General features: G+C 40.0%; 2 protein-coding genes across 3 annotated transcripts; one reads left to right on the top strand and one right to left on the bottom strand.

The window, feature by feature from the left end:
• The first annotated feature begins 308 nt into the window (after positions 1-308).
• Positions 309-21764, top strand: tecpr1a (tectonin beta-propeller repeat containing 1a). Of its 2 annotated transcripts, none has more exons than XM_030121470.1 (24): positions 309-459; positions 2883-3115; positions 4060-4242; positions 4402-4524; positions 5625-5744; positions 6185-6359; positions 6442-6542; positions 7776-7877; positions 7992-8140; positions 9803-10398; positions 10876-11021; positions 11183-11338; positions 11561-11710; positions 11881-12038; positions 12164-12394; positions 14885-14981; positions 15098-15177; positions 15306-15362; positions 15978-16152; positions 18550-18685; positions 18854-18946; positions 19077-19183; positions 19373-19492; positions 20138-21764. In XM_030121470.1, the coding sequence occupies exons 2-24, from the start codon at positions 2891-2893 to the stop codon at positions 20282-20284; spliced, it is 3627 nt and encodes a 1208-aa protein (XP_029977330.1). In that variant the 5' UTR covers positions 309-459; positions 2883-2890; the 3' UTR covers positions 20285-21764. The 2 variants fall into 2 exon arrangements, with proteins under 2 accessions (XP_029977330.1, XP_029977329.1); XM_030121469.1 differs by having other exon boundaries at positions 2876-3115.
• bhlha15 (basic helix-loop-helix family, member a15) lies at positions 20615-24045 on the bottom strand. The gene is made up of 2 exons (XM_030121472.1): positions 23917-24045; positions 20615-23243 (listed from the first exon to the last, which is right to left on the bottom strand). The coding sequence occupies exon 2, from the start codon at positions 23183-23185 to the stop codon at positions 22625-22627; it is 561 nt and encodes a 186-aa protein (XP_029977332.1). The 5' UTR covers positions 23186-23243; positions 23917-24045; the 3' UTR covers positions 20615-22624.
• Between the last annotated feature and the right edge of the window lie 1190 nt (positions 24046-25235).

Raw genomic sequence — 25235 nt, 5'->3', positions numbered from 1 at the left:
TTAAAGTCTGAAGAAGATAAGACTTTATTGATGCCACCATGGGGAAATTTAACAGTTTACAGCAGCAATATGCAACACACCAGTGCAGTCCTCTATTTGTCTATTCTCCTGGCACGTTATATACCTTTACAGACCAAATTGTATTCTGTATGCTTCCCTCCATCTACTCACTGAACGGACACTTACTGTGGTGTTGTCACATAATCTAACCACACGGCAGCAGCAGCGCCCTCTGCTGGATAAAACTGGACACAGCTGGCACCTGACGCAGCCAATGGGAGTCCAGCACCACCTGACCGCTTCCTGTTGGACGGTGGGAACCTGTGATGTGAATATCAGAGGGCTTCCAACACATTTAACACAGTAATACCTACAGCTGGTCATTCATTTCCCCCTGCTAAATGAAGGAGGGTGACGGCTCTTCTGCTTTGGGTGACGCTTTATGAGAGAAAGCTAAAGGTTGGTTTTGTTCGGAACTGTTTATTTGCTATTTCTAGAGAGCTAAGCCTGTAAGCCTGCACCAGGCACGAGCTGAGTGTTGTTAAAGCCTAGCTAAAGCTGCTCTTACTCAACAATGTGCATCTTCTGTTTGACTCTCCTGTCGTTCACACCTGTAGTGTTATCAGTTAGCTAGAGTGAAATATGTAGTTTGTGTTTTTAGCTCAGTGTTCATGTGTAGCTAAATGTTCCCTTCCACTGTAATGAGCGTTATGCGGTGACTGTCCTTTAGCGCCTTTATTTTTGTGTCTTTAGTGTGTAGTAGGGATGGAACGATAGGAAAATTTCATACCACGGTTATTGTGACCAAAATTATCATGGTTATCATTATTATCGCGGTATTGTTGAAACTGTGTTCAAAATGTTCAAGAAGTACTTATACACACACTGAAATAATTTAACCAAGATGTATTTAAAAAACAAACAAATAAAATAATTGGCACAATGTACCTTCTCTTGGCAGAAACATTCAAATATTAACCCTTACTGGTCTGAGCCTATTTTAGCCGTTTTTCAGTCCTTTTGATTTTGCCTTTATATACTATATAAACAAATGTGTACTATACCCATGTTTGGTATCTTTTTTTTTTTTCCAGCACAACTTCATTCATATCATCTGCCTATTATTTTTTTCACCTTAACCTACTGTATCAACTCAAAAGGCCAGAAAACACAAAAAAATATATGAAATCTATATACTTTATTGCATAAATAACACAAAGATGCTTAACAAACCTTTTCAAAGACTTTAAAAGTGAATATTGGTTCCAAATGTTAGGTATATAAAATTAAAATTGTAATAAATTAAAACTATACTCAAATATTTGACATAAAAGCATATCTTTACATAGGCGTTTTTTCCCCTAAAAGTGCGGTAATCTAACACGGTTATCATGATAATTAGAATTTAAACAGTAATACTAACCATCGGCAATTTTACCACGGTTTATCGTCATACCGGTAATCATTACATCCCTAGTGTGTAGGTAATATCTGTTTTTTGAATGGGAGTGGAAGTATAAAAACTGAAGTCTGCACTCATCTGAATTGGCAGTGGGCTTATCCATAGGTGGCTGAGGATACGCCTTAAGGCAGTAGCAGCAGCATCCCTGTTCACTGCTTACGCAATGTTGTGAAATGGACACCACCAACAACAAGCATAATATACAACTGATGTGTTTACAACTCTGCATTAAGTGGACAGTGTGGTTACAGGGTCCAATATGTGAATATGGGTCAGTGACTTATGGTATAATGATGCTTTGGATCAGACCTGAGTATAAACAAGGCACACTTCAGCATGGATCACTGACACCTCCTCTCCTGGCCTGAGTAATGTCAGCAGCTCTGTCCTGGGGAGGATTTTAGCAGAAGCTGCATTAATTTACAGGGAGAGACCCCTAATTTGCTTACACAATATGGACAAACCCCTTACACAACACTATTCACACATCCTCCTTCGTTCTTGCTTACCCTCTATTACCTTCACAACCAAATTTTGTTCTTTTATGTATTCATTTGCAATGTGAATGTGCAGGAGAGCAATAATATGGAAATTTTCATCTATACTCCCTCGGCAGGCTGTAACAAAGTCATACCTAATGTCATTATTTCAATGTTTCCATGCATATTACAAAAGCCAAACCCAATTCAGTTCAAACCTTTGGCACTGATGATAACTATAAATCCTGGAATTGAATACTGTTACTACTAGTAGTTCTAAGGAGATGCCAAAGGTTTAGTCCAAGGGGGGGACAAGATAGGTTATCAAACATTAAAAGTTGTAATAATCCTCAATGCACTATGGCAAATTATAAGGTCCAGAAAGGAGGCTTTTATATTTTCTTTAAGTGTACCAAACCAGTGGTTTACCACATTGATCCTTTTTTTAAGACCTCCAACAAATGATGCTGCATTCGAACTGTGCAAAGTAAGATGATGTTACCACAGTAACTTTATTATTGGTGTTTAAGGAACAGTAAATCAAGTTACCATGCAGTTTTAACATGGTAATTTTCACTTTCTTTCTTGTCAAATGTTTCTTAAATCTCCTAAAATTTGTTGGTTTTAAAAAGTGTTTGTTTGAGGCAATTGAAGGCATGATGCTAGTGCTCCCTCACTCTCAACTAGGGTCAGGAAAACCTCAGATTACATAGGTAACAAAGGTACATAAAGACAGTTAATGCAGTGCAAGATGTATGATAGGTGATATCGCTTTGGATTTGCTTTAAGCCAAGTCTGAAATGTTTTATAAATTATTGCATAAATTATCTAAGATCTTATGATGTGACACAACGCTGTGGCTATCAGTTGTCCTTGTCTTTGGGTGGAACTAGTGGAGGGAGACATTCATACCATCCTTCATCCTCGTCCTCAGGTCCTAGGTGCAGCCATGCCCGTCTCACTGCTGTGGGCGGTGGATGTGTACGGGCGGGTCTACAGCCTATCTACGGCAGGGCAGCAATGGGAGCAATGCCGCGACGCCCAAATGGAGATCAAACGGGTGACAGCAGTTCAGCAGTGCTGCTGGGGCATCGCCTGTGACAACAGCATATACCTAAACGTCCATGCTTCCGACCTGCCTGTCCGCTACCAGGAGGAGACCTATGAAAATCAAGTGGGTCTTTGTTTAATCATAACAATAATAAAACATTTTACTTATAAAGAGTACTTTTCAGGACTTAGAACATTAAATAATAGTACAAATTAGTGAACTGGTCATTCATCAAAAATAAAATTACCAAAAAGCGTATCTTATTAGCAAAAGACAGTTCTAGACCAATCAACAAATCTGTAAATTTGTCAGACATGCCTTTTCAAAGTAACATGAAATGTAAAAATGTTATTTAAATAGAAACTAGAAAAGCACTCAGAGAGTGCAGACCTCCGCCAAGGCAGATCAGTGCCCCCCCCCCCCCCCCCCCATCACCACCAAAATGTAATCATTTGTTTCTTGTGCCAGTATCAACATTTCCTGAAATTTTCATCCAAATCCGTCCATAACTTTTTGAGTTATCTTGCACACAGACGGACAGACAGACAAATGAATGCCAGCAATAACATAACCTCCTTGGCGGAGGTAATAAAGCCAAAGTTTCATGTTTTTTTTGTTATCTCACATTAATTTCTGCATGAGGTGCTTATAGTAAAATTGAAATTTGTGAGTTCCCCTTGGACACATGTCATCTGTGTGAGTGAATAACTGAGAAGAAAAGTGGAACACCCTCATACAGCTGTCTCCTACTTCCTCTCTTGCTGACTCCAGCAGACTGTCAGCTGTGTGCTTTAGAAAACATTTGAGGGATAAATGAATGAAAAGAAGCATATGGGATGCAGGTTGCATTTGAGTTCAGTGTTATGATTGCATCTATTGACTGTGTGCTTCAAGTGAATACTCTTTGTCTGCTCCGTTTTTGACTTCCTCTGGCTAAAATTGTCGGTTGTAAATATTCTATGACTGTAAAATTGGCATTTTTAAGCAATTCGTTTTTCATGGTTTCAGGTTTTTCATGAGGTAACTATGTGCCTATATTATGCTGTTACTGTTTTTCTCTGAGCCAGAGGTGGAATCCAGTGGATGGCTTCTCAGATCGCTTGTTGCCAAGTGACCGCTGGCAGTGGAGTGATATTACAGGTCTGCAACACCAGCCTCTGGACAGTTTTCAACTTCCCTCCAGCAGTTGGGAGTGGGAAGGCGACTGGTATGTGGATGAAAACTTTGAGGGAGAACCCACAGAGAAAGAGGTGAGTATCCAGTGGGTTTTACTGTTACCATCTCAGCAAACCTATCTTATCTGAAACAATATATTGTGCAGCCAAAGAAGAGGCCACACCTCCTTACCACCAGCATTCCTGACTTCCTGATTGTCCTTGTTTTAATGGCTGAAATGTTTTTATTTGCAGGGATGGACCTATGCCATTGACTTTCCTGCTAATTACACGAAAGACAAGAGGTGGAACTCATGTGTCCGTCGCAGGCGTTGGTTGCGCTACAGGAGGTACAAAGCCATGGACACCTGGGCTAAGGTACACAATGAACTGTACGAGGTAGAGTCTAAAAGTTTTCAGAGAAGTGTCAAAAACAAAGGCTGTGTCAAAGACAGCCCCAGCAATTCTACAAAGAAGGAATCTACTAATGGAAACATAGATTGAAAAAGTGTTCAGACTCTTAATGGAGCTTATGTAGAGAAATCATTTTATTTTGAAACAAACTTTTATTACATTTATCTGATAACTTTTTGACTCTCTCTTAGACTCTCTCTTATATGTGTATTTAGTTTTTCATGAATTCATTGTTACTTACATCATTCACTGTTTCTTAATCTTGGATCCTACTGAGGAAGAAAACTGAATATTGCAACTTTTTGTTCCTGTATTTGGAAAGAAATCACCCAAGAATGGTGCTTTGCTTTGCTACATATCCTGCATATTACTCACTAGTAGCAAATCCTGTGTATCCAAGAGCCCTTAAATCAGATTAAGTCATGCTTTAACAGAGGGACTGCTCTTGAACATTAAAAGTGAAGCGAGAGTTGTTGAGCTTTCCATTTCAAGCAATTAAGGTTGTGGCCTGACATGTTTTAGTTTATTTGCCTTACTTGTCATCATACCTCTGAAACAATATATTGTGCGGCCAAAGTAGAGGTCACATTTACAATATAGGTGAGAACATCAAGGAATCATGGATATAAAAATGATAAAAAGGAAATTCAGTGAACAATAAAAGCCAAAGCCTAATTGAAAGAAATACGAATAACGAGAACAGGTACAAGTAAATTAAAAATTAACAGGCAATGCAGTACAGTGCAGTTTAAAATGTTAATCTTAAACTTCACTATGGATAGAAATAAAGCACTGCATAATAAATAAAACTGGATATTCTGGGATCAGTGAAAACAGACAGCACCTGTACTATAATCACTACATATCGGTGTGTTCTAACGGGGCCTATAATTAAAGAAAGTAATGAGGGGATTTAAGAGGATTAAAGACCACCAAACACTTTATGTAGAAGTAAAATCCAGTGTCTGTCATGGTTTACAGAGACAGGCTTCAGCCTTATCGTACTGTTCACAGTGAAAGTTATCAATTTAGTTCAATGCATTTCTCTCCCTGTTTGGTGACAGATCCCTTCACAGCAGACGACTCTCCCAGATCCCTTTAGTGACATCAGCTGTGGAGGTTGGGAGATCAGTGAGGAGCCGAGGGGCCGCCTGTCACTGTGGGCTGTGTCTCTGCAGGGCAAGGTACAGCTCACACACATTCAACACTCATATTAACCAAGGTGCTCACAACAATGTGCATCACATCTTAATGAAGTTGCACATTTGTTACTGTAAAGACAAACCGTCCTTTAGCAATCATTCATGCAGAGCAGCTTGAAGAAACAAACATTTCTTCAACCTTTGCTGATAAATTCTATGGAATTTAAAATACAGATAGATTGTCTGCTTCATTCTATCTGTATAATCTAATGGATGCTAAAGCCTAAACTGCTACAAGTCAGTCAGTGTTACAGAGACTGACTTGTGTGTCTACTTTTTTTACTTTAATCCCCACAGCATGGTCTTGTCACATCAGATAAACCTGTATTTAAGTTCTTGATGCCTTTCTGTCCTGATGTCACCGTTGACCTTCTAATACTTTGTTTTTTGGCTGTCATCCTCATTTTCTCACCGGTGTCCAGGTGTGGTTCAGAGACGGAATCTACCACCACAATCCTGAGGGCTCTTTGTGGGAGGAGGTGCCTCTCCCTGGGGAGGTGGTCCAGATCAGCTGTGGCCCAGGGGACCTGGTCTGGGCGGTGCTATGGGAAGGACAGCTCATTGTAAGGGAAGGCATCAGCCGGGACTGCCCCAAAGGTGCTCTAGTTTCCTGGTGGGGGAGGATCTAGTGCATCTGAGTTCAGCTGTTGTACTGAGTGTAATATATTGCGTTTGACAGGTACCTCATGGGCAGTAGTGGAGTCTCCCAGCCCTGATGTGGGAGCCACACATGTAGCTGTGGGAGTCAGTGTTGTTTGGGCAGTGACCAAGGACAGCAAAGTAAGAAAACATAGTGATGAATGTAATATAAGATGGCGAAGTAAAATGCAGCCTGTAATTAGAACTCCAACTTAGGAAAAATTGGGATACATGGAAATGTCCCTAAGAACTGATAGAAATGAGTCCACTGCACTCAGTGGAAATGTGTCTTCTGCCCTTCACAGACACCTTTGGGCCCAAAGATGTCAACTGAGTGATCAGAAATCATGAGTATTCATCTTAGTCTTGTGTGCATCACAGATATATTTAATGAATCTTTAATAACATTTATGCCCCATAGAGTAAAAAACCCAAATCATTTCCTGTCTTCCTTTTAGGGACGTTTGTTTTTAAACCTTTCAGTGAGGTTATGACTCATTAGAGGGCAGATGAGGAATCCTCAGCCCACCTTTGTTCCTTTTTACCATACTATGTAGGTGAGAATCACAAGGAGCAATCATGATTAAAAGTAATGAAAAGGTAATTCAGCAAACAGTAAAAGCTAAACAGTAATTGAAAGGAATATCACAAGAACTTTGATAGGAAATTGGTGATAATGACAATAGAGTGAATTTTAGTAAAACAGCAAATAAGGCAAAATGAATCAGGTAAAGCAAGAATCAAAGAACATGGTGAAATTAACATTTTAGGCTCCTCTGAATGCTGCATTTGTACTGGTGCTTGTAAATTGTGGTAAAAATCACCTGCTGACAGCAGCTGTTGCAAATCACATCACTATTCATAGTGAGGCTCTCATTACCAACCATAAACTATTTTGGAATGTGTTGGGAGGCCTGAGTGGCAGGAATGGATTTATGTTTACAATTTAAATGAAGCTGACCAGACAAATACAAATATGCACATAATTATCATAGTTTTCAGTGATTCATGAACACAGTAATTACTGCTTTCTGTTTTTATTTACATTTTCCATACTATCTCAGCCAGTTCTGTTGTGGGGTTTTCATTACTGGAAATCACATGTGGAAGAAAAAATGCAGCTGCAAAATCCTATTACAACTGCAGTTTAGTAGGATGATGTGATTTAAATGGTGTCTGTGTTTATTTTGATTTAAAATACCTTATACTTAAAAAAGAAAACCAGTGAGCAAAGAAGAACAGAGTACTTTGATGAATGGCAGCTAAATTTGTATGAACGGTGACATTTGAGCAGGTGGTTGGCTTCAGGCTTAAGAGCCTTTTGACGTTGCTATTTATGCAATGCTTTTTTTTCTTTCTCTTCTGTTTTGAAAGGTGTGGTTCAGGCGCGGGGTGAACTCCCATAACCCCTGTGGCTCCGGCTGGATCAGCATGGTTGGAGAAATGATCATGATCAACGTAGGACTCAATGACCAGGTCAGTATGAGCCTCATGGCATCATATCCTGTGTATCAGTACCTGCCAGTCTAGTTGAATATTGCAAGGGCGCAAACAAGTCTACATCAACCACAGTTATGCTGTTGTGTGTAGGTCTGGGGTATCAGCAGTGAGGACCGGGGAGTGTATTTCCGACAAGGTGTCACCTCAAGTGAACTAAGTGGGAAAACTTGGAAGGCCATCAGTGTCCCCCGAGACGGAGATCGATCCCACTCCAGCGCTAGTGCAAGCAGTTTGCAGAGGTGGATTTCATCAATACTCAAACACAAACATAGCGTATATAAACACATAAACACAAGCCCAAACAAGAAAAGGCTGATGACCAGTATGAGGAAGGTTTTGAAATAACACAGGTACTTGATTACTAGTTACACTGTTAAAATATAGTATACCTTTATTTTATATCATCAGTGTAATGTAACTTATTACAAGTGATAATTTTTTGATGACTTTCCCTTCAAATTTTTTAAAATGGGCAATAAACCCAAAGAGTCTTAAAAAGATCAATTAAAACCAGCCATTATGACCTTCACAACACTACTCAACACTCATTACTGTCAAAATTGTAAAGGTTCTTCAGAATAACTTGAAATAAGATGATTTTTTTTTTATTTTATTTTTTAGCGCACAACAAAGCACAATTAACAGAATCATCATGCTAGTCCATGGAAAAAGGCAGAAATTTCAAGTTTCAGTGTGGGCCTGATGGCATTTTTTTCTTGTGTTTTATATTTTGTGTACTAGTTTCAGTTTGTGTTCCTTGATAACTAAATAAGTAGACTCAGTTCTTATTCACAATCATAATATTGTACACAATTATTGCAATATGGCCTTTTCACCAAATTATGCAATTTTAGAGCACAACCACAAAAACAAATCAAATAATGTGATGTTGATGTGGATCATAAATAATAAACTTAGAAACTGTTGTCATTGAAAGTGCCAATTTGCCATAAGCTTAAACCAAGTGCAAATTCAGTCTGAATAGTGACAGAACTACAACGTCCTGAATGCCTCTTTTTCAATTCTGTTTTTTGTTCACAGAAAATTCTGAAGTTATGTACAGATTTTAAACAAACATGACAGTTCTTCTAAAGTATTTGAAACATCGCCTTCTCACATTTTCTTAGCTGTGATTACTATTGAAGTAAATATGATTTAATCTTTATTTAATCACCCCTATTATGTTTCATAGTTGAAAGTTAATTATATGTTTTTTCTCAGTAAATGTATTGTATTATAATAACTTTTTCTTTGTGTCCTGACACTTATAGAGTACTGTACAAAAGTACTAGGCCAATATTTGGTTTATTGGTTTGGTAAAGTCCTAATGTCCACACATATGCATTACTCAATCTCTGTATTAAGACAAAATCTGGATATATAGGAAGTATATACAGCAGTAAAAAAATTTAGTGTGACCTTCCATTACATTTAACATGTCTTTAATCATTTTATTCAGACAATATGAGATTTATTGCATTCATTTTCTGATGTTTTATACCAGGTTTCATTCAACACTCGTCAGATGTTTTAACGGTTCGTGCTGCTTCTTGTCATGGGGTCAGAGGTTGCACTAAATAGTGACTTTAAACTGAAACTAAATTCACTTGTTCAGTTTTTGTGTGCCACTTATTTCTTGTAGTTTTTTGTTGTATGTGAAGAATAGAGAATGATAAGTAAATATGTATGCTGATTTCAATCCTGCAAAACCGACAAACCTTGAGGTGAGCGAGGACTTTTGTGCAGTATTGTAAGTAGTTACTTCACATCACTGATTATGTCAATTGATGTCATGTTAAAACTGTTTAGAAAATTGGCTTGACCTGATCTAATTTCATTAAAAATACAGCAGACAGTGTTGGTGCCGTGGTTGTTTACAGACTTTACTCTCTGTCTTGCAGCGCTGGATGTTTCTTCTGTGGTGAAGTACGAGCTCAGTCAGTGGTGAGTGATGTCGAATCAGACACAGAGAAAGGATCTGCAGATGGAGCCAGCTGCCTGGTCACCTCTGCCTCCCCAGAGTCCTTTGTTGATGCTCCGTCAGACCCCTCTGATCCTGCCCCTGACCCTCCAAAGCCTCGTATCCCTAAAGTCACCAGCGACAGCTTCATCTCTGAACTGGTCTCTGACAGAGAACCAGGAAAGCCCTCTAAAGAGGTTGCCCCTCCTGCTGTTGTGGAGGAGGAGTCCACAGCAGGTGAAGGAGGAGTTAGATCCTCCTCTGCAGGTGGAGTTCTGTCTCCAAGTCAGTCCGGCGCACCACTTGAGTGGAGTAATGTGGACCTGGAGGAGGCTCAGGGCCAGCAGGTCCCAGCTGGAGCAGTGCAGGACTCAACTGACACCTGTAGTCTCTCATCAGTGGCCACTTACACCCTAGCCATGGAGGATCCGTATGGGGCAGATGAGCACCCTCTGTGGGCATGGGTCAGTGGAGGAGGCTGCAATGTGGACAGTCACTATCAACTCAACTGGTTCAACTGCTCCTTGAACATGTCTTGTGAGTTAAATGAGATCATTTGGGCTGAAATCAAGTTTAGAACATGTTTGGATTTTCATGACTTTTTATTTCATTTTAATTTTTTGTTGTCAGTTTCAGTTTAGTTCTAACAAATTTTTAAAGTGGGTTTGTGAGTTTAGTTCAGTTAATTTGAGTTAACTTCGTGAACACATTTTACAGTTTTAGCTAGTGATCATCATCTTTTGTAAAGCTTTGATTTTATTGTATTTCAATATTTCAGTTAATAATAGTTTTTTCTCCACTAGATTTGTTAGTGTTTGATACTGTTTACAATCTTTGGTTATAATCTCAAAGTATTCAGGCCATTCTAGACAGTAAAGAAACTTTCCACTGTTATAATCAATTATAACACTCTGATATGATCAATAACTAGCCAGGGTCCTAAGGTAACCAATAAACCGGTAACAGTATCAGATATCATTTACTGATGACATTTGATTTGTCTCTTCTCCCCAGCAATGGCCCAGTCAGTCCAGTCTATGAGCCTGTCTGTCACCCCAGCCCAGACAGCAGCCTGGCGGAAACAAATCTTTGAGCAGCTCAGTGAAAGGACAAAAAGAGAGATGGATAATTTCAGACATTATGAACAAGCCATAGAACAGGTGATTGAAATACAGCACAACATCATGTGTTTGTTAATCAAAACATGATCTTTGTGTTTCTCTTTTGCTCTATTTATAATAATGTTACTTGTTTTTATTCTCTGGCTCTTCTTTCCTTACATCACTCCGTTCATCCACCTGAATGCTTTCTCCTGTTCCAGTCTGTGTGGGTGAAGAAAGGAACCATGCAGTGGTGGAGAGACTGGAAGCCTCACAAGTGGATCGATGTTCATTTTGCCTTGGAGCAATTCTCAGGACCAGAGGGCAACAAGGATGGCATCCTTTTCATTTATTACAACTTTTATGAAGAAAAAAAGGTGAGGTAGTATTGTTTGTGTTGTCTGCATTTCCACTTTTGTCACTGCATTTTGTGTTTTCCCTCATTCAGTCAAAAATATTTTAAAAATGAGTTTGTAATGCATTGGTACTGCTGTTTCTACTTGATCTCGTTACTACTTTATCCTTCTTTTTTTTCTATTTTTTTTTTTTTTTAATTTGCATTCCTTTCTCTTCTTCCGCCACCTGCTGTCACGCTTCAGTACCTGCACGCCTTTATCAATGAGGTCACCATCCTGGTTCCGGTGCTCAATGACTCCAAACACACCTTTGCCATCTACACTCCAGAGCGAACCAAACAGAGGTGGCCAATCAGATTAGCGGCAGCCACAGAACTGGAGATGCATGACTGGGTAAAAACAGATCTGTTAGGAAACTTGTTAAGCATTTTATACATCTATGAACCCACTCTACTGTCTATGCTGGGAGTTCAAATCAATTTCAGATGCTGAAAGAGAGAAACTAAAGTCATCTCTCATCAACTGAAGTATCTCTAAATGCATCTGCGTCTCTGTGTCTTCAGCTGGCATTGCTGAGTGTGTCGTGCTGTGACTCCAGGGGAATTCATGGACCTCCCTCCAAGCAGGCCATCTGGTCTACCACCTGCAAAGGGGACATCTTTGTCAGTGAGCCCTCTCCTGCACTGGAGGCCATGCCATACCCCACACCATCTGACCAAATGTGAGAATAAGCTGCATATTTCTGGCTGTAACTCAATAATGTATTGATTTTCACCTTCGTGTTCAGAAGGTGTTAGATTGTGTGCTACCCTAATTCATTCAGTTGATATTAATTCCTCTGCACAGGTTCTGGCGACAGGTTGGAGGTCATCTGCGTGTGGTGGAGTGCAACAGTGTTGGCATTGTGTGGGGGATTGGCTACGACCACATTGCCTGGGCCTACACAGGGGGCTATGGAGGGGGCTTCTTTCAGGGACTGGCCAGCAGTACAGATAACATTTACACACAAACTGATGTCAAGAGCGTCTACATCTATGAGAACCAGAGGTGGAACCCAGTCACTGGCTACACCAACAGGTAGAACTCTGAGAGCCAAGTTAACACTTAATCTAGATATAATTCTGCAGGGTATTAAAAAAAAAGCATATTTTCATATTTCATAATAATATTAGGATAACAGTGTCCTGATATTACATTTCAGTTTTTACATCTTAGGAAGTTAAAACCATGATGGTAGCTGAAACAGATTATTCTAAGATGACCTGCCCCACGGTTTGGTGGCTTTTTAAACGTACAATGTGTAACATTCACAAAGTCCTTGTTACTTCGTGTTGTCTGGACTACATTTTTAAGCTAATACTACCTCATGCTGCACATTATGGTGCATTAGAGAAGTTGAATCGAGGCACTGAAGTACGCAAACGACAGTATCCACATTCAATCCATGATCTGTGCAAATACAGACTGCCATTGCATATACTATTTAGGCATCTAGGGTAGCTGGGAAGACCTCATTTTTAGCTCACAAGTCGAGTGGCCATGAGCTATTTTGAAGGCACTGTCTCTGCCAGTGTTGTCTTTGTCATCATTGTCGTTATCGTTGTCTTCATTAGCAGTTTCTTCAAACATCTCTGATGAAACTACTGGCCAGATTCATTTCAAATTCTTCATGTAGCTTCCTTGGGACTATGTTTACAAACTCTGTTCACAGTTTTGAGACATTTAGATTTTTGTATTTTTTATGAATTTTTCAAGTATGTAAAATTGGCCTTTGCTAATAATGGGCCATATTTTAATGGCTTATAACATGTTGATTAGAGATATCAACATAGTTACTACTGAGCGCTGATAGGAAGTCATATATGGATTTTCATTTAACTCTTTCGGTGCCAGACAGTTAAGGGGCTAATAAGCCTTAAAAGTGCCACAGATTTTGGCCGTTTTTCAGTATTTCGCGTCGTTTTTATAATATTTGAAGAATCCTGCAGGAAACCACTCGGTAACATCCGACCGATTGCTAATTAGATTCAAAACGCACCGGACGCAGCCGATTCATTATTGATCGTAATTTGCATAATTCATAATAATAATAATAATCTTTATTTATGTAGCACTTTTCATACATTAAAAACTGTAGCACAAAGTGCTTTACATATCAGTTTAAAAATCAGTACCGCCCCCCAGCCACACCCACCCACTCACCCGCACACACACACACACACACACACATATACATGCAAACCCACAAGCTCACACATACTTAAGAAGACTGACTGAGCACGGGTAGACCAGAACAAAAATGTACAAGTAAAAGTAAAACATCAATTTAGGAGGCGCTGTCTCAGGGAGCCATCCGCACCAGGATGCAGCCGCCGACCCCGGCGACCAGGCACCAGCAACACAGCCCCGCATCCCAACTAGTGGGAGAGGGCCAACTGGGACCCCCACCCACCAGAAAGGAGCGGACCCCAGTGAGAGAAGGTGCCACAGCCCCCGGAGTCCACAGCCGCCCCCCGGCATGGAGGGCTCCCTCTGATGAAACACCGGAGAATAAGAAACATTAAAAAGATATAAAAATATTATTCGGTCGCGTGACCTCAAATTCCCGTCTGATTGGTCTCAAAAGGGGGACACAGAAAGAACGTCATCGAAATGTGAGAAAGAAATGGGGGTGGATGGTTTGTTTGTACACAAATGTGGCGTGTTCTCCAAAGCCGATCTGATCGGCCCGTGGCACTTTAAAGGTTGTATTCGTAAAGCCGATTTAATTGGCCCATGGTACTGAAAGAGTTAATGTGGTGAGTTTTCCTTGAGTGAAATTACCACCCATTTCTATTGGGAAATTGATCTCCTGCATCAAGAACACAGAACTTTAACATAGCAGCAGAACCTGACAGCCTCGCAAATTCAAGTTATTATTGATTTTTGATAGAACATGCCGATACAGGGACATTGGCCCTAATTCTTAAGGAATACAATCTGTCCAAACCTTGGAAATCAAAAAGTAATTAATAGATAGTATTGTTATACGCTTTACCTTCAAATGTCAATATTTTTTCAGTTACAGTGACATCAGTGGACAAATATTCCACAATTACCTGTTGGTGTATTTTATTTCAAGCGGTCCAAGTGTAGATTTTCATTGTAGATCACTAATTACAAGTGATTTTGTAGTTAGAGGGTTAAATATTCTGTCTGACTGGTCTACACCATGGCTCAATACTGAAGCAACATGGCAGCTCTCATTAAAGTGATATTTTGGCTTCACTTTTCCATTGTATTGTGAAATAAAGTATCATATTGTCTATCTTTATAATTAGTATTTTAATTTTGACTAAGGGGTGGGATTTTTCTTTTTTTTCTTTTTTTTTTTCTTTTTTTTTTCAGAAATGTTTGCATTGGTTTTCATTTCCTGCAGCTTTAAAACCCAGAGCTGTATACTTTCTCAACACATTTTCTCTAAACAAACACTTAAAGTAACTGTGCGATAAACAAATGCAAACATTACAAATGTGGCTAAAGGACACGTTTGTTTCTAAACTAACTCGACTGTTTGTTTTGTTTTAGAGGTCTGCCCACAGACCGCTACATGTGGAGTGATGCATCAGGACTACATGAGTGCACAAAAACAAATACCAAACCCCCCTCACCTCAGTGGACATGGGTATGCACAGCGACACACACTCCCTGTTGGGATCTAAATCTCATCATGTAATTTATATTCTATAAAGTGTAAGAGGACGGTGTGTAGTGTCTTAGTGTCCACATGTGCTGTTTCAGGTGTCGGACTGGGTCATCGACTACAGCGTCTCAGGAGGGACAGACAGAGAAGGCTGGCAATATGCAGCTGATTTTCCAGCGTAGGTTTCATGTACTATTCTTGAAAGCCACTTGTGAATTTGGGTAATGGAAACTATGCTGACCTCACAGTAATTCCCCTAACTTATTTCTGATTTTCTTCCTTCCTCTCTTCAAATTGTGCATGCAGGTCATACCATGGACATAAAACGATGAAGGATTTTGTGCGTCGCAGGCGATGGGCCAGGTACAATAAAAAGAAACTTTTAGCTTGGTCTCTGCACTGTTTGTTCAGCAGGTACACGATGAGCACCCTTTGTACTTGACATTCTCAGCTTGTGTGGAGTGCGGAAGAATGCTGCACAACACTGAACAAATCACAGACAACAGAACTGAATGGCATTAATATGGATTCAGTAACATCACATTACCATTACCATCACATACATTGGATGTGGACCAGAGCTAATACCCCCTACTTGTAAATGCAACACTGGCTCTAACAGGGTTTTTTTTTACATGTAAGGTGTATTCAGACTGGAATCTGTTTGCTACAGTGAGCTGTATAATAAATAATATAACTTATTTTAATAACACAACAAAGCCGGTGATAAACCACAAAAATTTGTTTATATCATTAAATCTGAATAAAAACTTGATCGTCTAATCAGAAGTGTACATAAAACTTCAGAAAAAGTTAAAAACCGATGACAAGATCATGTTGACAAACAAAGACAGTCCAGTCTCCATCATATCTTATAGACAGGGATGTCTCTGAATCTACAGGCCATAATGATGAGGATCATAGTTACCAACAATAATGATGAATAGAAATAAGCACTTGTGTCTTCCTGTCATACAGGAAGTGCAAACTGACGACAACAGGACCCTGGCAAGAAATCCCACCCATTCCACTGAGTGACGTAACCATTCTCCCCTGTGCTGCTCAGAGCAGCATGGAGGTGGTCCCTCTGTGGGCGATCAGCAACAAGGGAGATGTGCTGTGTCGACTGGGAGTCACTGCACTGACACCTGCTGTGAGTCACACTTACAGGAGACACACAAGATCCCTGTGGTTTTGTTTCACACCTTCTGAACCACACAGAACTTATTTTTTCTTCCAGGCCCCATCAGAAATGCAGAGTACAGTAAAAGCCCATTGACACTTGTAGAAAATGATTCGTAATGAACATCTTTGGCTGGTTTCCCTGTGTAGAAGTGGAAGTCTTATTTTGCTCCTGTGCCTTTGCCGCCCTCTACAGGCTTGACTTACTTGATATGAAAACAGGGAAGAGGGACTGCTTTTACATGGATAGATCCAGGGGCGTAGAATTGCGTAGGGATGCTAGGGACACGTCCCTACCAATATTCAATTCAATTCGATTTTATTTGTATAGCCCAATATCACAACAAGGTTATCTCAAAGGGCTTTACAGAGTCAGTTGGATGTAAACAACAACAGTCAAATGAACAGCAAGAAAATGAGTAATGTCCAGGGCATCCCCCATCTTTAGACCCTCCTTCTCGGCAAGGAAAAACTCAAAACCCAGTGGGAAAAGGGAGAAACCTTGGGGAGAACCACAGTGAAGGAGAGATCCACTCCCATGGACGGACAGGCTATAGATGCACCAGGACTGATGGACATCCATTTGCAGATGAAGTTCCAGTCTGTAAGGATGCAGTAGGGTGGACACATGAGGGGTCCATCCCGCTGGATGAGACAGGCAGGGGCGAGGAGGCCCATCCAGACAGGTGGGGGAGGGGGTCAGGACACAGGTCAGGGCAGGACACAGATGGGCCACCGTAGATCCTGTCGTCATTGGCTCCCAAGCGGCTACAGCTGAAAAAGTAGCCACTCCCCTCCAGGGGATGTAGCTATGTAGTCCCTATCAATACAACCACTGTCCGTAGTGTTTAGTCAATGATTATGGCACACAAAGGGTTAACAGTCCGCCTCTAATGTAAATATCGCTCTCCAATTGGCTCTTTGGTTTTGCTAACATACATGTGATTGCCCTTCCCGCTGTCACTCCATCTACTTGTAAAAGGAACCTGCTAGTTGGACCGCTAACGTAAGTTGTCGATATGTTTGGCATTTGTTCTGCCTGGGTCGCGTCAGCTAGACGGATTTGAATATCAGTGGTGTCATTTACATGTACATTTGTACATGTGTTTGTTTGCATGTGCGCGCCCTTGTGTGTCTGTGTGTGTGTGCTGTAATTAGGATGTAAAGGATGTCAAAGAAAAGAAAACTGGTCATGAGACACTTCTTTAGGAGTCAAAGTGTAAGTTACTTCAAGGGTATAGAACTGCAGAGGCTCAACACTACAGATATTGAATAAAAGACACTATTTAATGCCAAACAGATACACTTTTTAAAAGTTACTTAACTTATTATTTTAATGCATTTCTATGGAGGAGCAGCTGTTTAAAAAACACACAAAGAAAATTTGTGGGGAAAATACAATAAAACCTCAGATTCTAAATATGATTCTAGATGTGATTTTATCCATATATTTGGGGAATAAATTACATGTAACAATTGAAACTAAAAGCCTTTTTTGCTTAGGCAATAAGTGTACCATCAGACTCTATGATCACTGTATCCAGAATCTGTTCATATGTCATGCATCAACATAGTTTTGTCAAGTGACAGACAGTAGAGAGGCAGGAGGAGGTAGAGGAGGAGAGGTTGAAAATTCACAGGTGAGGTTAAATAATAATGGATATGTTAGTCATGAGAATAACATTGCAGAATGCATTAAATTCTTGTATTGTCTTTAGATATTCAGATATGCATTACAAACTTGTCAATTACATAATTTATTTTCTGACCATGATTGTTTGCTTATTTGATCAGCTCAACATGATGTGAAATTATGATTGCAAATGCACAAAAATATCAACTTTCCAGAGTGCTGCCTTGGAGCACTTTTGTGTCCCCACCAATGTCAAAATCAAACCTACTCCCTTGGATAGATCTAACTACAAGTTAAACTTCAGATAGGTAGATAAACATACCTGTTAGATACATTGTTTAGTTTTTCACTCACTTAAATTGGATTTATGTGATTTGACTTATTTGCAAATGAAGATGTTTTTCAAACTAAAAACATGGGTAATTGTGCCACAGCTTCAGACCTCTCATCTCAGTTTGTAATGGCAGGAAACCTTAAATCTTAGACTTTAAATGTCAGATTTAGTTGTCAACTGTCAAACTTAGGCAAGAATTGGCAGTCCTGTAAAACTATAGAACTGTCAAAAACACCTCTCTGAAACCAGACCAAAGTTTTACTGAATGGAAACTCGCACCTTCTTGGACCTGTTTTTTAGTCCTGGCTCTAACATTGGCATTAATAAGCAATTCTGGTACACTGTCAAATAAAACATTTACAAAGGAGATAAGCATCCTGACATCTTTGTGTTTCTGTTAGGGATCCTCGTGGCTCCATGTGGGAACTGACCAGCCTTTCAAATCCATCTCTATTGGAGCTGCCAGACAGGTCTGGGCCATTGCCAGGGATGGCTCTGCTTTCTACAGGGGATCTGTCTCAGAAGAGAACCCAGCAGGTAAATGGTAGAACCCGGGCTGTTCTGCTGAAAATAACTCAAAATATTGTTTGTGAAACTGAAAATAGACAAAAAAAACATGATTCAATATGTTTGACATTTAAGTTTGTATAGATAAGACAGAAAAACCCTACATTCATGATGCTGATGTTTTGTCTCCCTCTGCAGGAGACTGTTGGTACCACATCCCTTCTCCATCTAAACAAAAGCTAAAGCAGGTGTCTGTCGGGAGAACGTCAGTCTACACTGTCGATGAAAATGGTAAAAAGTGACTCAATATGTGTTTTTAGTTCTGACACACACATGATATACTTAGGAGTAGATGCACCACATACCCTGACATAAACATTTGGACATTTTGAGAGACTTCATATCCCCATCATCCATCCAGGTAACCTGTGGTATCGGCAGGGTGTGGCCCCCAGCTACCCTCAGGGCTCCTCCTGGGAACACATCTCTAACAATGTGCGCAAAGTGTCTGTAGGGCCTCTGGACCAGGTAGGAACCAGCATGTCAGCACTGCAGCATTTCTGTTTTAACATGTTAAGAACACACTTTCACATGAATTTAACTCAATTAACATTAGATGATTATTGCTCATTACTCAAAGAGGAAATAGTTACAGGTATATTGATTACATTGTATGACACTGCTGTGTCATTGAATGCTGGTCTTCTGTGGGTGTAGGTGTGGATCATAGCAGATAAGGTGCAGGGCAGCCACAGTCTGAGCTGTGGGACAGTTTGTCATCGACTCGGAGTCCAACCCATGGAGCCCAAAGGACAGTCATGGGACTACGGCATTGGGGTAAGGCAGCAAAGAAGCTACAGTGGATCAGGTTCCTGTTTTTAAGGCTACACTCTGCATTTAACTGATCTTGTTTTAGTTTTTTTAGTACAGTGTCATTCAGAAGTGGAACGTAATATTTGTAAACATGCTTTCATATAGTTTTCATCTGCATTAATTGCAAGAAAATGAAAATTGTTGTGTTTTTGTTGTTTTAGAACTGCCCATTTATATCTACAACGTCTGCTTTCTTTGCATCTCTACCCGACAGGATCTTTATCTTTACTCCAGTTGATCACAAAGAGGAGTTGTGTGTCTTAACTTGTAGAAACACCTGCAAATGAGATGCATATTTGCTATTGCACCGTACACATGTTCCAAGAATCCACATAAAACTGGAATAATGCAAATGATCATTCAGAAAAAGGCTTGATTCAGAATATCTAAAGGGAATCTACTGTTTATAGAACACCTATTTGGTCCAGAATATTGTTTTTACTAACTCTAACATAGGACTTTGGCATTTTAAGTCTCCTCCATAGAGGAGGGGGAAGACAAAGTGATGCCATCTACAACTGCCACTAGATGTTACTAAATGTTACACACTGAATCTTCAATAAAAAACTATTAAAACGTGCTTTCTCTCTCACTGGTTCTGTCCTTTAGGGTGGATGGGACCATATTACAGTGAGAGGGAACTCCATGGAGCCGCCCCGCATCCGTCTTCCTTCTCTAACAGACCCACTCCCAGCCCTTCAAAGCCCCATCTCTGTCAGGAACACAGAGGTCAATGGCAACCCTGTGGGATGTTAAACACATGACGGGTGCACCCATGCTTTGTGTTGTTTTTATATGTGCAGTGTATCAGTAGAGGCACACATGAAGCCATCGTCCACAGTAAACCTGTTCAAATTCTCCTCCTTTTAAAATCAGTGTGAATTCAACTCCAGAAAACAGTCTTAAGTTTTCACATCTCAAGTAAATGGAGATAATAACACAATCAGAAGGATCTCTGATGTTACATCCTTGTTTTAATGTCTCTAGAAAAAAAAACAACCACTGGTCTTGTAATGTGAATGTTGTCCATTTCGTGAAGCTTTTATCTCCATAGTACAAACATATTTGTGTTTTTTGTCCTGTTACTCTTAGTCTTTTTTTGTGAATTTTGATATCACATCTTTTTGTTTTCTTTATTTATTCATCACAGTGTGATGTCTCTGCTGATTTGTATGGTGTCTTTATTTACAGAATCACATGTAAGTGAAGGTGGAAGGGTGACTTTTTTTTAAAGAGATATTTTATGATATTTTTAAAGGTGGAAAAACATTAACATTTCATTTAACACAGTGTAGTTTAATGACAGTGGTTGAGCTGCTGTACTACCAGCTGTAGTGCTGAGTGACCACAATCTTACTGTACATTTAAGAAATAATTAATTTTATCCTGCTGGTAACAGGTTAAGATATGTAAAACAAGAAAATACATAACACTGGATAAATCATTCCCAGTTCAACCTGCTGTATAACTATTAAAGATTTACATATTATCTTTGTGTTACACATAACACTTGGGTTTGTTGTGTATCACAATCCTGCCAAAAATCCCAATTGGGGAAAGGTTCAGTCAGCCTAGTTTGGACAGGCAATGAAAAAAACACCACAGCTTGGTGTGATAAAGACAGATTTTAGTTTGTTTTAATGGAACATGAAACATTTAATGGAATCAAAAGCAGATAGAGCAACCTGCACAGAAAAGTTCTAACTGTACAAGGTTAGAAATTTAACATTGATGATTGCTCCTTTTCTCATACAAACAACCTGCTGAAGTTGTGCAAAGATCTTGATGTTACTCTGTGAACATGGCGTTATTACTGTACGTTGTTGTCATGACTATGTGCAATAGTCTGCTTTATAAAAATGGGAAAGGTGTGGACCACTTACTTGTGATTGAAATGTGTAAATTGAGCCTTCCTCTTTCTCAGGAGAATGTTTGCATTTGCATGGCATCCACTTCCTTTAGGCCAATGGTAGTAGAATGACTGAGCAACTCTATTTTTGTTATAAAAAGGATGTTAGTATTCCAAAAACAAAAATAGTTTTTGTTGCAACAATCGTATGATAGAATATTGCTTCCATAATTGACAAAAAGTGTAATAAGTATTCCTTCATGAAATAATACAGAATCATACACTGGTTAATTCCATCCTTTGGGGCATTAATGTGCAATAGGCTGCCTAACTGCACCAACACAATGATGTGCTTTAAAAAAAAAAAAAAAAAGGGATGACATGTTTGTAAATGTTTGACTTGTTCAAAGATGGGTGTGTATTTTGTGTGAATATCTTCAATGCTGTACTGAACTGTGTAACACATCTGTACTGTTAACAGTGTGGGGTACATTTCCAGTGTTGTGCATGGTAAAATGGCAGTCTTCATCAATAAATAAGTGTATTTATTCATAATGCCACCTCAAATAGATTGTCTTCTTTCACTCAACAAAAACAAATGACACATTGAAAGCATTATCTGGGGCTGTAAGGGTTAAACCACATTCAGGACTGATAATAAGCAGTCTTCTCAGTTTGGTGTATGATTGCTGGAATGACAAACACTTCACACACTCGCTTCAACATTTCAATTATTAGGCCTGCTGCTTGTCTTTTCTTTCCTTCCAGGACATGACAGTTATGACTAGAGGGTACGTTTAGCAGGTTTCTCAACAGAAAACACACAGAGATCACAAGATAACACAAAAGAGAACAAGTCCCTTCCCCGGTTTGGAGCGTAGACGAAGAGAAATAAAGGAAACGGTGGCCAAATGATTAGCCCTTTGAACAAAAAAAAAAGAATTAACTCGAGTCTTTTCAGTCTGTTAAATCATTATCCATGTAGAGCTTACTGTCCCATCTGCAGTCTTTGTCTGCTGTGTGAATGGTCCACCTGTATTTCCTTCCATAGTAATGGGTGCCAACATGTTAAGATCAGCTGGGTTTATGTGTGAAGTCCATCTGGATCTGGACCCACACCTCTGACCAGATCTCAGAGCAGTTGGAATAGTATATTTTTAAAGATTTGGCCCTTAACCCCCTCCCCCGCTCCTCCTTCTGCCTTGGAGACCAGGACAGTCACAAGGCCTGGTCTCCAAAACGTCTTGTTAGCTACGCTGGCTGAAGCTGTGCACGTGGGTGAGGTACTGGGTCAGACCATCCTCCCCCTCCTCCTCCAGGTGCTGCTGGTAGCACTGGAGTAGTTTAGCGGTACTCTCCTCTGACGGGGCCCCACCGGCAGGCAGGCAGGCCCCTGACATGTCCAGGACGATGGTGGTCAGGGCTTTGATGTAATTCTTAGCCAGGGTCAGTGTTTCGATCTTGGACAGCTTCTTGTCAGTCTTCACATGTGGGATGGCCTCACGTAAAGCTTGGAAGGCGTTGTTGAGTTTGTGCATGCGCTGGCGTTCCCTCTCATTGCTCTCAAGTCGACGGATGCTGCGTTCCTTGGTGCTGGACCCGTGCTGTCTGCGGCGCCGGCCTCCACCTGCTCCACGTTTGCTGCCACTCCTCAAAGACCCCCTCCATGTGGCATCGAGCTGGACCGAGTCCTCTGAGCCTTCCTGCTCGCTAGACCCAGGTTCAGGCTCTGTATCTGGTTCTAGTTCTGGTTCGGGGTCAGACCAGGTTCTTCTGGATGACCTCACAGCTTTCCCTTTGGACTTCATCCTGCTTCCTCCTTTACCACGTAGAAAGTGTAGATGCCACAGCTGAGTTTGAACAAACCTGATAGAAAAAAAGAAAAGATTACAACTGAAACCATTATTTTAATGTTTCCAAGCAGTAGATCTGTTCTCTTGCTCAACATGCAACCGTCAGTAACTGAGTAAGCCTCCATCCAATCCAAACAGGCCTGCATCCTGTTGTATCTAATCAGCCTTTTGCAGTGTGAAAACTCCATGATGTTGGTCTGTTAATCTACGCCTCTCTTATCCCCATGGTCCTGAGATAATGCTCATTTCAAGGTTACACTCCTAAAAACACACAAACCAGGCAGCACTCAGCAGCAGCAGGCGGCTTCCTCACCTCAAACACATCCTCATTTACACTAGAACTGGTAAGAAGTCTTATTTTGGAGTTTGTTTGGAGAGAATAAACCTCCTAAAACCGGCCATTATTAGGCTATTGTATAGTAAGAACAGCCTGGGTTTTAGAATGCATTAAAATAATCTTTAATCATATATGCTCATATCAAAACTTAAATGATAAGACTGTTTTACATAGATTACAGCAAACCATAAAGTTTCTCTATCTTTTCCTTTCCTCACCTCATGTTTAATGACCAAACGGCCGTGTGGAAACTGACACAAGATAAACACGCACAGTTTCATCACTGAGGGAAATTACACTCAACTCTGACATTTCAATTAACAACACCACAGGACAGAACAGCCCTTACCTTAAACTTAAAGGAACTTTCTGTGTCCGACGTGTTTCAGTGTCCCACCGTAGACACGCGTAAAAAGTCGCATAATCTGAGGTAAAGCGCACATAGAGCGTCAGTGCGGTGTTGTAGCGGACACACGCAGATAACTGCGACATGTGAACTACCTGCAGCGGACCGATGTACACGTCGCTCTGCTCAGCCAATCACAGAACCGGATCACTCCCTCTGGGGCCGCGCACTGCCCACGTCCACGACAGACACGGACACGGGCGCACAGACGGGCTGTCGCTGCTGCATAATAACAAAAATGACTCTTGACACATGAGCAGCACTGAAGAATGAGGAATGGACAGAAAAGACTGTCAGCCAAGAAATGAGATGAATAAGAGTGTTGGAGCTTTCATGTTTTTACCTCCCATGGGCTCAAATCTGCACTGAGGACTGGTTTATTTGAACTGTTTTATCTCCATTACATAGTCTCCTTGTAGAAAGAGTTATGTCATGTATTATTGTGAGGCTGAACAAAATGAACAGTTTCCTTAATCCAGCAGAAGTACCGACACTCATGCCCAAATAAATAAAAGATAAAAACATTTAAAAAGTAGTACCACTTCAACTTTCCTGCTGTAAATAAAAAAAAAAGTAAAAGTTCTGGAATGTACTCAAAGTATAAAAGTAAAAATCAGGTCTTTTACATATGAATGTGAACTCACATTATGCGTATTTTGTTTATTTTGATGTAATGCAGCAACATTAAGTCAAAATCTACAAAAAATGTACAAAATGAGGAAAATAAAATCTAAATAGGCTGCTAAATCAACTTTTTTTTTTGCCATTTTCTTTTTCTTCATCCTAATTTGCTTCTTGTCTTTTGTGTTGTTTGTTACAACACTTATGTTTTATGTTTTGGTTACAGTTTTTTCCCCCCAGTTTTCATTTTGTTCATTTTTTTCATCTTTTTCACGTTTTTATCTTTACATTTTTGTCTCACCGTGTTTACATTTTACACTACTCAATTCAGATTCAGAAAACTTTATTTATCCCAAACAGGCAGTTCATTTACTTACCACAGACATCAGCCCACATCCAAAGTGCAAGTGAAAAGTGCAATATGTTTTTTTGTCTCGTATGTTCACTTCAGAGCTTCAGTGAAGTGAGAGTAAAACTGCATTTTACTTGAATTATTTCAATGCATTGATAGTATTAGTGATTCAACAGTTGTTAAACATTTTAGATCAGTAGATGGTTTGGTTACTGGTGGCTGTTTATCTCTTTGGGAGTTAAGACAAAAACCTTTGCTACTTTTAGGTAGTAAGAGGCTTGTTCCTTCC

This window comes from Sphaeramia orbicularis, chromosome 19 (genome assembly GCF_902148855.1).
Source record: "Sphaeramia orbicularis chromosome 19, fSphaOr1.1, whole genome shotgun sequence".
NCBI classification, from domain to species: domain Eukaryota; kingdom Metazoa; phylum Chordata; class Actinopteri; order Kurtiformes; family Apogonidae; genus Sphaeramia; species Sphaeramia orbicularis.
This window is presented reverse-complemented; position numbering and strand designations above follow the sequence as displayed.

Bases quoted from the DNA above. Each gene is read 5' to 3' on its own strand.
- bhlha15 (XM_030121472.1), bottom strand. From the start codon at position 23,185: ATGAAGTCCAAAGGGAAAGCTGTGAGGTCATCCAGAAGAACCTGGTCT.
- tecpr1a (XM_030121470.1), top strand. From the start codon at position 2,891: ATGCCCGTCTCACTGCTGTGGGCGGTGGATGTGTACGGGCGGGTCTAC. The intron at 4,525-5,624 runs GTACACAATGAA...GTTTGGTGACAG, and splicing joins CCATGGACACCTGGGCTAAG to ATCCCTTCACAGCAGACGAC. The intron at 18,947-19,076 runs GTAAAAAGTGAC...TCATCCATCCAG, and splicing joins CTACACTGTCGATGAAAATG to GTAACCTGTGGTATCGGCAG.